This window comes from Lepidothrix coronata, unplaced genomic scaffold, assembly GCF_001604755.1.
Source record: "Lepidothrix coronata isolate B3197 unplaced genomic scaffold, Lepidothrix_coronata-1.0 Scaffold290, whole genome shotgun sequence".
Lineage (NCBI taxonomy): Eukaryota > Metazoa > Chordata > Aves > Passeriformes > Pipridae > Lepidothrix > Lepidothrix coronata.
The window spans coordinates 5,788-18,413 of NW_016690470.1; the positions used below are offsets into that span (position 1 = coordinate 5,788).

The 12,626-nt window shown below is 46.5% G+C and overlaps 1 protein-coding gene across 1 annotated transcript in view; it reads right to left on the reverse strand.

Moving 5' to 3' along the window:
- RAB11B (RAB11B, member RAS oncogene family) overlaps positions 1 to 12,626 on the reverse strand; it is a 23,617-nt gene that overhangs the window by 2,822 nt on the left and 8,169 nt on the right. Inside the window, exons 2-4 of the mRNA XM_017836973.1 lie at positions 7,584 to 7,863; positions 5,510 to 5,703; positions 3,708 to 3,788 (exon numbers count right to left, since the gene is read on the reverse strand). Coding sequence (XP_017692462.1) covers positions 3,708 to 3,788; positions 5,510 to 5,703; positions 7,584 to 7,863 — 555 coding nt within the window. The remainder of the gene's footprint in view (positions 1 to 3,707; positions 3,789 to 5,509; positions 5,704 to 7,583; positions 7,864 to 12,626) is intronic.

Here is a 12,626-nt window from a genome sequence, read left to right on the forward strand (position 1 = left end):
CTCAATATCCTTCCTTTCTTTTTGTTTAAAAAAAGAGGGAAACATACTCTAGAAATGCCAATCACCAGGATGCTGGGAAACGTCCTGCACAGCAGCAGTGACACTTCCCTGCTTCCCACCTCAGCTCCGGGGAAGCTGCTACCACCAAAGAACAGCAACGCTCCTCTCTGCAACAAATCAGTTTCCCCACTTATAACAGTAAAAAGCCACATGGATCCATAAAATCCCACGTTGATCCAAATTAATTCATTTGACTCAAATTGGTTTATGCCTGAAAGCACACAGACCCACAAAGCTGTAACTGCTGAAGAGAGGCTGCCGGTTTAAAAGCTTTCAGAAACAAAAACCATTTCAACTTGCATGGTTAGTAGAAATAATATAAGTTGAAAGGTTTTTAAATTACTTATTTCACTGACTAAAGCCTGTGTTCCAACTTCCCTCCATTGTGAAACAGGAAAAGGGCAAGTACCTCCCTGGAAGTCTGTGGTAAATATTATGGTCACATTCATGCAGCCACAGCCCCAAAACAGCAACACACGGAGCCTTTAGTAAGGATTAAAAATCATGGGGGGCTGTACAGGGATGGTTTGTGGTGGGTTTTTGTTAGGTTTTGGGTTTTTTTATAAAAAAGCTGCATGTATCTATGTTGTTTGAAATGGAAACCTTTAACCCAAGGCCATTCTCTTTGCCACTGGCTGCCTACAGCTCTTTGCTGAAAGGGATGAGGAGAGCTGTTCAGAGGCAGTCACATCCTCTTTCTTTCCTGCTCAGTGCTGTATTTGAATACAAGCTGTTCCGAGTCATTGCCAAGCCCCCTCTGCTTTGGGGTAGCACCTCTTTGGGGTGTTCTGTGAGTTTTTTCTTCCAGTCTTTAGTGATCTCAAACTAGTGGTCAGTAAGGAAACTCCTGCCCCGCTGTTCCCACCCTCTTCCCTCCTCCAAGTCTGCTCCAGTGGTTCCCAACTCACTGCTCTACACAGCACATTTTCCCAAGTGTCTTCTCCTCTCTCAGAAGGATGATTCTCTCCCAGATAGACACTTCAGGAATAGCCTTTTCAGGACTAATCAGTCCTGAACCACACACCACCTGAACTGGACAATCTCAACACTTTTGGGAGCCCAGGATGCTGCTAAGAGAGAGGAGGTCGAGTTCAGGCCTGACCTCAGCTTGACTCCTATCACAGCACCAGGGCTCTCCTAGAGCAGCCTCAGGCCAGCTTCTCTGCCCAGGGTCAGTCTCAGGACCACACTGCAAGGGCAGACAGGATGGATGGCGACTGATGAACTATGCTCAGAGCACTAAAACCACGGGCACTGTCTCAAAGTGCCAGGGAAGTTGTCTCAGATCCAGCCAAGGGTCCCAGATCAGCAGTGAATCAGCTCCAGCACCAGCAGCTCTGCCTCACTCTCCAGTTGCTTCACCGGGAGCTCCAATAACACAAATCTTGCTGGGCAGCAAAAAGACACCCCATTCCTAGTCTGTCAAGCTCTTCACTTACAGAACCAGCTTGGCTACCCTTTTTCTCCTGCCTGCCTCTTCTTGGGCACCTTGGGGTCAGAATTGGGGGTGTTCAGGCTAGAGAAGGGAAGGCTCTGGGGAGACCTTATTGAGAACTTCCAGCCCCTAAAGGGGCTCCAGGAGAGTTGGAGAGGGACTTTAGACAAGGGCCTGGAGGGACAGGATAAGGGGGAATGGCTTCCCACTGACACAGGGCAGGGTTAGACTGGGGAGAAATCCTTCTCTGTGAGGGTGGGGAGGGGCTGTCCCAGGTTTCCCAGAGAAGCTGTGGCTGCCCCATCCCTGGAAGTGTCCAAGGCCAGGTTGGATGGGGCTTGGAGCAACCTGGGCTAGTGGAAGGTGTCCCTGCCCATGACAGGGACTGGAACAAGATGAGCTTTAAGGTTCCTCCCAACCCAAATCATTTTGGGATTCTATGATCTTCCTCTAATTGCAACACATTTCTGTTACTAACAGACTTAGTGACCTCAATACTTTCTAGTGCTTCCCTGCACACCCCTGCAAAAGGATCCCAAAAGAGCTTGCCTTCAGAATTCACCTTATTAATGCTCAGCTTTTTTTCCAGTAATAGACTCTCACTGATACATAATCAAGAAACAGTAAGGCAAAGCCAGTTTTTTTGGTCAGCATCCAATAAGCAACATAGACCAGACACTGCTCCATAATCAAGTAGAACCAGAACAAAGGCCTGTTCTTGTTTAACTGAACTCGATATCTGGTAAAAGAAAGCCCAGAAAATGCCCATCTTGAGATGTTGTGGGACATGCAGATCAAGCACAACTTCACAAAAGAGTGTACAGGGACAAGACTATAGAGACAGTTAATTGGCCCAGAATTCAGCTCTAGTAAGGAACTGGATCTTGTCAACTCTTCATGTTCACTGTATGGACCTTAAAGAGTTTTTCAAGAGACAGAACAAACACACTGATAAATTGTCCCCTCTATAGACAAGATTCAGATCTCTTGGCATAGACAGAAATAGAGCAGTAAACCAATACCTGTCTGATCTCCCTCTTCCTATTCAAATAAGACTTTTAAGGGTTCTTTGCCAACTACTTTTTTCAGAGTGGGACACTGCTTTGAAATATCAGCTTCACAGAATCACAGAATAACTGGGGTTGGAAGGGACCTCTGGAGATCATTCAGTCCAACCCCCTGCCAAGGCAGTCATGGGGAGCTGGTGACACAGGAACACGTCCAAGTGGATTTGGAATGTCTCCAGAGAGGGAGACTCCACATTCTCTCTGTGCAGCTGTTCCAGTGCTCTGCCACCCTCCATGGAAAGAAGTTCTTCCTCATGTTGAGGTGGAACTTCTTGTGTTTGAGTTTATGGCCACTGCTCCTCAATGCTCATTGCTGTCTCTGGGCAGCACTGAAAAGAGTCTGGCACCATCCTCTGACAGCCCTTGGAGATATTTGGATGGACTGATGAGGATACCTCTCAGCCTTCTCTTCTCCAGACTGACCAGGCCCAGCTCCCTCAGTCTTTCCTCATAAGGGAGGTGCTCCAGACCCCTCCTCATCTTTGTGGTCTCCACTGGACCCTCTCCAGGAGCTCCTTGTCTCTCTTGTCCTGCAGAGCCCCGACCTGGACACAGCCCTGCAGATGTGCCTCCCCAGGGCTGAGCAGAGGGGCAGGATCCCCTCCCTGACCTGCTGCCAATGCTCTTCCCAGGATCCCACCAGCCCTCCTGGCCCCAGGACACACGGCTGGCTCATGGGCAGCTTGTCACCCACCAGGACCCCCAGGTCCTTCTCCGCAGAAGATGCTGTTGGTGCACAGCCCCCCACAACCCTTGCCACCAGCTGAGAACAAGAGTTCAGTGGTCTGACAAAAGCACCAGTTTGCTCTGGTGCAAGAGAAGACATTGGAACATTTAACTTCCCAGCATGGCTGTGGCTTCACTGCTGAGATTTTGTGCAGGCACAAAACTATGACTACTACTCCTTTACAACAGTGCTATGGCAAAAGCTTGAATTTATGGAACATCAGGAGATAGAAACCCTCTCCTTGGGCAGAAAGGCATGTGTGCAGTGGGAGGCAGAACACAAAGGTAAGATTAGAAGGCTTGGAAACTAACCATCATTCCCAGCATTCATTTCCAAAACATTCCAGATAACTGCAAAACGTGCCCATGAAGAAGATCCACCACCTCAGGAGCTCCTCTGAATCCACAACAAACCCTACCTGTAAGGATGTTCTTGAAGGCTTCTTCTACATTTGTTGAATCCAGAGCAGATGTTTCAATAAAAGATAAATTATTTTTTTCTGCAATAAATAAAAAGTTGTTCAGTTAAAAACTTTAATAACCCTTTATTTCACCGTTTTTACCTTTATTTTTAGGCCAAATCAGCCAGGGCACAGTTGTTTTTCCTGTTCCCTGTTACACAAGGAACACTTTGTTACACATTTAGCTGCTGTGTTTCAGCAACATCTCCTTTGCCCACAGTGTGAGAACATTTTCCACTGCAGCCCTTGCTCAGTCAAGCAACACAAAATATCATTCTCCTCTGGCTACAGATCACACCCAGAAGTACCTTGAGCAAGAGCCTTGGCAAAAGCAAGTCAGCTGCCACAGAGCCACACTTCTCCTCTGCCACCCCAGAAAGATCAACAGACCTACACTTTCCTAACCAGACCCCACTGCCAAATCACAGTAACCCCCTGTAAGACAGTCCATTTGCTTCTTTCCTCTTACAGTGCAAAAGACTTTTTCTTTATTAGAAAAGAAAGTGACTGACACCCAAACTTCACACCTACAATGGTTCTGTCCCATCTGCCCAGCAACAGGCAAATGATTCAGCCACAGAACTTAAACAGCAGCACCAGGACCACTGCTAGCAATTTAAAACAGCCTTAGTAGAAAGTCAGGGGCAAAAAATAAGAAGCTGAACCAAGTGACCAAACTAATAGGCTATTTGGGGCACACACCAACTTCTTTTGCTTCTCTTAGATAAATGTCACTTCTCATTCATCTGAAAATTTGAAGTGGTTTTATGACCCACAGGGTACTCACTTACCAGCAAACTTCAGAGAGCGTGTTTAAGCAAGCCCTGGTAATATTTCTAGAGGTATTTTAAAGGCTGTACTTCTAAATTCCACCTCCAAGCCTGACAGCCCCACAGAAGTCAGCTGAATGTCCCCAGGCCTTTAGGGGCCAAAGAGTATTTGACCAGTGCTCTGACAGGTAAGGAAGGGAGAAGATGACACTACTCTGTGCATCAGAGCTCTGGAGCAGAAACCAGCCCATCTAGGAGAAGGTTCAGCACTCATTTGCAGCTGTGCACACTGATATCTACTCAGCAGAACCAGGCCTCTAGGAAGGAAGGAAAGATATTTTGTGTTGTGGTATTTTTTGTTTCTATTGTGGCATTTTCTCTTCTAAATGTTGCTTGCTGTTTCTAGCCTCCTTAGAGGAAGTGTTTAATCTCCAGCTATCAGGCAGCTCAAGGACAGGGTTTCAAAAACATGTACCACCACTAGATTTAAAAAAACAACAGAGAAACCCAAACCAAAAATAATGATTTAAAAAAAAACCCAAAACAACACATAACAACAAAAAAATAAAAATCCAAACCACACGCAAAAATAAAAATCCAAACCACTATAACAAGCCAAGTTATTTTAACTAAAAAAAATAAAAAAAATAAAAAAAAATTTTAAATTTTTTTAAAGAGTCTGGCACCATCCTCTGACAGCCTTTGGAGATATTTGGATGGACTGATGAGGATACCTCTCAGCCTTCTCTTCTCCAGACTAACCAGGCCCAGCTCCCTCAGTCCTTCCTCAGAAGGGAGGTGCACCAGACCCCTCGTCATCTTTGTGGCCTCCACCGGACCCTCTCCAGGAGCTCAAATTTTTAAAATTTAAAAATTTTAAAACTTTTTTTTTTTTAGGGTCAAAACTAAAACTCGAGGGGAGAGCTGAGCTGGCAGAGCAGGTGTGGCCCGTGCCCCACGGGCTGCTGCTGCCCCTGCCCGGGTACCGACCTGCGAAGGCGCGGGCCTCGTCGGTGGGCACGGCGCGGAGGTGGCGCAGGTCGCTCTTGTTGCCCACCAGCATGATGACGATGTTGTTGTCGGCGTGGTCCCGCAGCTCCTTCAGCCAGCGCTCCACGTTCTCGTAGGTGAGGTGTTTGGCAATGTCATAGACCAGCAGAGCCCCCACAGCACCCCGGTAATACCTGCAACCACGAGGCACAGCCCTTCACAGACAGCTCGGTCCCGGGCACATCAACAAACTGGCACCTGGCTCTTCTACGCTGGTTTCCACTTTGGAAAAGGTTGTGCTGGTTAAAAGTACTGCTGTTGGGTTTTTGGGGTTTTTTTAAACCCAAAACCAAGTTCCAAATGCAGCTTTTTTTTTTTCCTCTAATGGCATTTCTAAAAAAATCCAGTGTATGTACCAAAATGCCGGAGAGCCTGCAGAGGCCAGGACGTTTTCAGTCTGCTCAGACAGTGGGCACAAAAACTCACCATTTCAGAATTGGTACTGCTGGGACGTTTTCTGAAGTCATAACTTAACCTTCTACTAGGAAAACAGTCCTTAGTAAAATGTCAGTATTTGTTCCTGATCCTTCAAATATCTCCTGCCTCTCTTACAAATTAAAGAGGAGACTCTGGGCTTCATTGTCACTACTCAAACACTTGATCCAAGAACAGAGTTTGCTCCCTCAGGGCAGGTTTGGGCCCATTTCAGCACAAGCCAAGGGCTCAGCACAGCACAAGCCAATCTGTGTCATCAATCCTATAATGCCCATATCTCTCTTCCACACAATCCTACCAGCACCTGTCTGACATGTTGTTGAACCGAGTCAGGGCACCAAGTCAGCAGAAAACATTCCCTTGTCCCTGCTGGCCAAGCAGGCAGAACTGGCTGAGCCATGTGTGGAGCAGGAGCTCGTGCCAGCACAGAGGAGAGGCAGGATCACAGGACTGCAGCTGCACTGGTTCCCAGCAGCCAAGCCTGTTGTTGTTGAACCAGACTCAGCAACAGTTTTTACAGCAGAAAGAACAATTCAAGGGTCACAAAAAAAAATCCTGGAAACCACACTAATAGTTCTGGAAAATATGCAATTTGAAATTGCCACTTACATCTGCTTCTGCACTGCTTTGGTTCTGCACCCCTTTCCCTATAGATTGCTCCCTATGGGCTCCAGGTTCTCCTGGTTTTCTCCTATCTTGACAAAGTTCCCCTTACCTTGAGTTTAATGGAAGTGGCTCAACCTGTGCATGACTCAGAAACAGGTTTTTACCTTTAGAAACTGATACACATCTGTAACACAACAAAAAATCAACTCACTGGTCAGAAGATGCCCTGGAGAACCAGGCCTGACCAGAGGGTTTGCTTTTTGTCCTCTGCCAGATAATTTTACCTGCATAGAAACAGGTACACCCAGAGGCACATCTTAAGGCACTCTGTGGATTAACAAGGTGTCATAGGTGAAAGCTTCTCACCACCCTGTCCTAACCAGGGATGTGCCTGATGCTGCAGAGTCAGCACTATCACAGTTGACTTCCTACTTCCTGGCTATTCAGCGTGTGCCTGGACCTCATTTTCAGGGCTGTGACTAATTTAAAGTCCTTGAGATTTCAAAGGACTTTGTGGCTGCAGACTGTCCTAAAAATACCACCAATCTCAAGACTGAGGGGGCAGCAGAGACCCCATGCCACGGGTGTTACAGTAACCCACTGTGCCTGGACCAAAACTTGATGCCAACAGTACCCAGCTTCCATCCAAAATGACACTCACCCCACCTGATGAACACAGCACATCCAGGGCAGACAAAAAACCACAGCACAAGACTCCAACAGAATCTCCCACACTTTTGATTTAAGCTATCATTTGCTTCTATAACAGTAACTTGAGAATCTAGAAACTACTTTCGTTATATTAACCAAGGACCACGACAAAAGTATTTGCTACCTTACGAGTGGGATCCACTCTGGAGTGTGTCATAATGATCTTGCCACACGTCCCAGACACGTTTCATTAATTCTCTACCCATAAATTTATCTGCAGCACCTCTGCTAGAACCCTTCTGAGCAAAGGCAGGGTACTCACGCTGAGGTAATGGCGCGGTATCGCTCCTGTCCCGCGGTATCCCAGATCTGTGCTTTTATCGTCTTCCCATCCACCTGGATGCTCCTGGTGGCAAACTCCACCCCAATGGTGCTCTTACTCTCCAGATTGAACTCATTGCGTGTGAAGCGTGACAGAAGATTACTCTTCCCAACTCCGGAGTCTCCAATCAACACAACTGAAAGGAGAGACGTTATTTTCACAATTAATTCCTCGCCCCGGCGCTGACCCCGCGCAGCGGTGTGGCCTGGCAGGCAGCACCCTCAGCGACTGTGCAGCCACACAAACACAGGAGAGAGTCACAGGGACAACACCTCAGACTTTGCTACTCACAGCTTGCTTTCCTCAGCCCCAAAACCACCCCAAGCTGCTCTGTAGGTGGCAGCTGCTCAGTGCTCAGTACTCGGAGGTGGAAATGAGAAATTGCTCAGTACTTAGAGGTGAAAATGAGCAATTTTCAAAGCCAAAGGTGCTTTGGAGGCCCCAACCACCTCAGCAGGCAGAGATAGGAGATGTCCCTTGCACACTCAACCTTTGGCAGAGGAAGGCTGCAAGCCACATTTTAAGAAACACTACAGACATGGCAACAGGCCACTTGTCTGCCCAACAAAAGCCTCTGTACAGTATAAACCTACTCTGTTTTCGTTAAAAACGCAAAACACCCAAATAAACAATTATTTGCAGTCCCTGTTGGAGTCATACAGGGTGTTTTATTTCACTAATTTAATTCACAAATACGTTCACCGCAAAAGGGGGGAAATAGGAGACATCTGATACTACAAGCAAGATACAAAGCAAAGCAGAACTTCATCCAGCAAAACAAGTTCTAGTAGGCTGCATGAGAAGTAAAAGATGAGCTAGAAGCTCTGCCTCCACACGCTGTGTTGCCATGTTAACAGAAAAATGTTAGTGCAGAGAGATCTTCAGCACACAAAGCCCAGAATTCCTGAAAGGAATTGTGAAAACAAAAGCTACATCTTGTGGTAGGAGGTTCCCTCTACTTTGGGGCTTATCGACAAGAGCAAGAAACAACTGACAGGAACAAGGCTGAAGCAGCTGAGCCACCCTCCCTTTGGCTCCACAAACTCCGTGTCACACACGCTTTGGAATTCAAGTGGCCTGGCTCAAGTAGAAGGAAAAAAGACAGCCAGTCTCTGGGAGCTTTCTTCAACCTTGGGAATATTCCCTACTTAAGTTCAAAGTACAAATTTGCTGATCTCCCTCGTTCATGTGATCTGTTTTTCCTATAGAAAAGCAGACACAGGCAAAAAACATTCCCAATCCCTCCACAGTTACAGAAGAATCTTCTCATCGCACACTTCCAGAATGAGCTCACCAGCATTCTCCCAGGGCCAAGGATTGTACTTGTCTTTCAGTGTTATTACAGCTTTTCTCTGCTCAGGCCATTGTTTGAGGATGCAGCTCTGGCAGGGCCCTGCTCCAGCTCGCTGCCTCCCCGCCCCTGGAACACATTCCCGGGGCTGCTGCTGGACCCTGGCTCTGCTGCGACACGGGGGGTTGTTGAAACGCTCTGGATGGCCCCCCCCCCCAGCATCTCATCTGCCTGACAGCACAGACAGACAATTGTGTGAGCACAGCTGAACAGGCAAAACACAGCAGAGGCAGGAACGGGCAGCCAGCGGATCGTGGAAGGCACCACAACTCCCCAGCTGGGATAGCCCAAACCAGCTCTGCTCAGTGCCCTCCTGGGCAAACTGCCTGTACCATTTTTTAGGGTATGAGAACAGATAGCTAAAAAAACAAAACATTTTATTATGAGTTCTAACTCTAGGATTCTGTTAGCTTTATTTTCCAGACAAGCAGATTTTCATCACTAATTCCACGGGGTGTTCCAAGAACAGGCCAAAGGTCACCCATCTTGCACAGGGATCTGCTGGCTGGAGTAGGCTCTATCCTACAGCAAAGCCCTGACCATAACCAAAGGTAAGAACACCCACCACACAAGCCAGATGAGCTGGGAAAATCCCTGAAATTTTCAACTGTTTCTGAAGGAAGTTACCTTCCCACAAATTTGCAGCTGCAGAAAGCACAGCTGCCTCTCCAGGTTCTGGTCACCTCCCATCCTCTGGCATTTTAAAATTATCAGTTTTGGGCATAAACCTCATCAACAGCTCCCCAGTCATTAATTCCACCTGTCACAGGAAGAAAATTCCAGAGGTCCCACACTCCTGTGGCCAGTCACTCACAGGATCCCTTCACAGGGCTGCCCCATGTTCCAGCAGAGCTTGTAGGAAGCATTTTTGAGAAGTTAAAGGAAGGCAACCACATCCCAGCTCAATAAAGAACATTCTCTCTACCCTACAATCTCCAAGTGCCTCTTGCTAATACTCAATCTTGAGCATTAAATGAGTGTTTCCACTCTCAGGAGAAAGAGGCCAAGGCTGGAGGTCCCACATGCAAACACAACCCACAGACTTTTATTTTCTGTGGGAGCTGAGCAACCTTCAACATACTGGACTAAGTGTTTAGATCTTGGGAAAGTTTCTAAATTTGGGAACAGGCCACCAGACAGCACTGCCTGTTCACATTCAGAGGTCATGACACAGGAGAAAAGAAAGTTCCAAAGGACAGCTAAGTCTCAATACTCCCTAAACACACCTCACCAGAACCGACGAATTCACTCCTCAAATGGCCCTTAGGGCCACACTGGTGATGGAAAGATGCCCTTGGAAGTGATCTGAACCAATAAGTAGCAGCAGTCATCATCAGATGGCTCTAAGGACATAGACAAGCCTCGCTCAGCACCCTGTTTACATCCTGTCCTTCAGTCCTTCCTGAGTTCTCCCTCCTCCAGCACCCTGTGCCAGTGGTGGATTATTGTTCACCACGTTACCCATCCATTAACCCAGTTACCACCCTCACTCTGCCTTTCATGTCTGGCCAGGCCCCACAACACCCAGACCTAGAGCACAGTCCCAACACCCAACACCCGCCCCACACCTCGGGATCCTGGTACAGAGCAAGCAGAAGTCAGAATTCAAAATCCAGGGCAATACATTGTCAGTAAGAAAGGGAAAATAAACAGAACAAGTTTAGGATAGAGTTGTAAATACAGTACTTTATTAATCTGGGAAAAAAAGAATATATCCTTTCGAACAATCAAGGAAATTGAGACTCTCTCTAGCAGAGACCACCTAAGCAGAGTTCATGATAAATCTGAAGTACATAAGGTTGCCAGATATTGGTGACTAATAGGACACGCATTTGTTTTTAATAAGCACAGCCTTTGTTAGGCTGAGGCTCTAATCAGAGCAGTCTGAATTCCCACAAAGGTAAAAGAAAGCTCTTTTTCCTACTGCTGCTTTGCCCTGCCTTTTTGATGAGCCAGCACACATCTGCACAACCTCAAATTTAATTTTTAAAATTAAATTTTTAAAATAAAAACCAATAATGGCTAATCTTCAAGAGCAAAATTAATGTACAGATCCCATTTTAATAGGTACAAGCCTTCCGATATTTTTAACAGTTATTCGAAGGTCATGAATTCAATTCCAGACCCGTTCAAAACTCATCCTGAAAAGTTCCTGCTTTTTCACCATCCCAGTTACAAAATTAACTGGGAGCAGAGCCCTGAACCGCTGGCTTTGCTGGGGTCCCACCCCCTGAGCAGCCTCACTGCCCTGCCCAGCCCTGCACACACGGTTGGGTTCCTTCCCCCAAAGGTTGGCTCAGGCAATTTGGTAACAAACAGCATTTTGTTGTGATCCACAAAACAAGCAGTTCTGACTGTCGGGACACACACCAAAGAAGGGAAAATTTGGAATTGAGATAAAGAGGCACAAGTTCAGCAGAGTAGCTTTGACTACAACCACACTCACACCCCCAGAGTGCCCCCAAACCTCCCACGTGCTGGTCCCCATAAACCAGTAACACTCATCCAGCCCTGCTGGAATGGCCAGTCCTGGAGCTCTCACTGATGGGCAGTGAGAACCAGGGAACACCAGGACCAGCTGCACACAGGAACTGCTGCTGCCAACTCCGTGGCCACTTTCACTCCAAAAAACTGATTTAGAGGCAGCATTTCCCATGAGAGAGCCTAACAATAAATGGGGCTCTTTGCCTTTTAAACATTTCATCAAGCTCATTAATATAATCCATTCTAAATGACAGAAGCTCCTGTACAAGCAGCTCCAGATCTTCCATTATATAAAAGTATAAGAATTGTGACTTTAGAGCACCACTGCAGTCATCTTAAATAAAATTACAACGCCAGGATGCAAACTGCTTAAATGGGTGCAAATGAAAAAGCTAAAATTAGAGTGCAGCCAAATTTCATTTAGAAACAGTGGTAGGGGAAATGGTCAAGCCTTAAATTAATAAGCTTTCCCAGACTGAAACCCTCCTACATCACTATTTCTAACCCTGACCACTACATGTGACTGACAGAACTGACTTCAAAATCCATTTGTGTAGCTAAGAGGGAGCTGAACAACAAGCCAACCAAACTCTTGGACATTATTGTGCCCATTGCCCTTGATATTTAATTCCACTATTGAAGGAGGCAGAAGGGAAAGGAAAGGGAGTTGGTCCTGCAGCAGAGACCTCATCCCACTTGGTCCCATTTATATTATTTCTTGGCTAGTCCCAAAAAATCTCAAAGGAAGGAAATAATGAGTAGATAGGAAAGGGTTTCTTTGTAGGCTTGATTATTTATTTCTTAAAAAACTATCCACAAAATGACCCCTCCCAAAAGACAGCACAGAAAAGGACAATTCTCTCCCCCAGTTTTCACTGAGTGCTACAAAGTGTGCCAGCACCAGCCCAGCACAGATCCTGACCAAATGGCTTCAGGTTAAGTCTCGTTCCAGATGATATTAAAACCACATATCAAAGCAGCACCAAGTATTTTTAAAAGACAAATGCAGTTTTCCCTACCTAATTGGCTATTCACAGGAAGAAAAAAAGGAGTAAAATTTTTAGGCTTTCAAGTTCCTGGTTATTAAACCACCTGGGAAACAGACAGTGGAATGACTTCAGAAGCAAATTACTTCAGACCTAGACAGT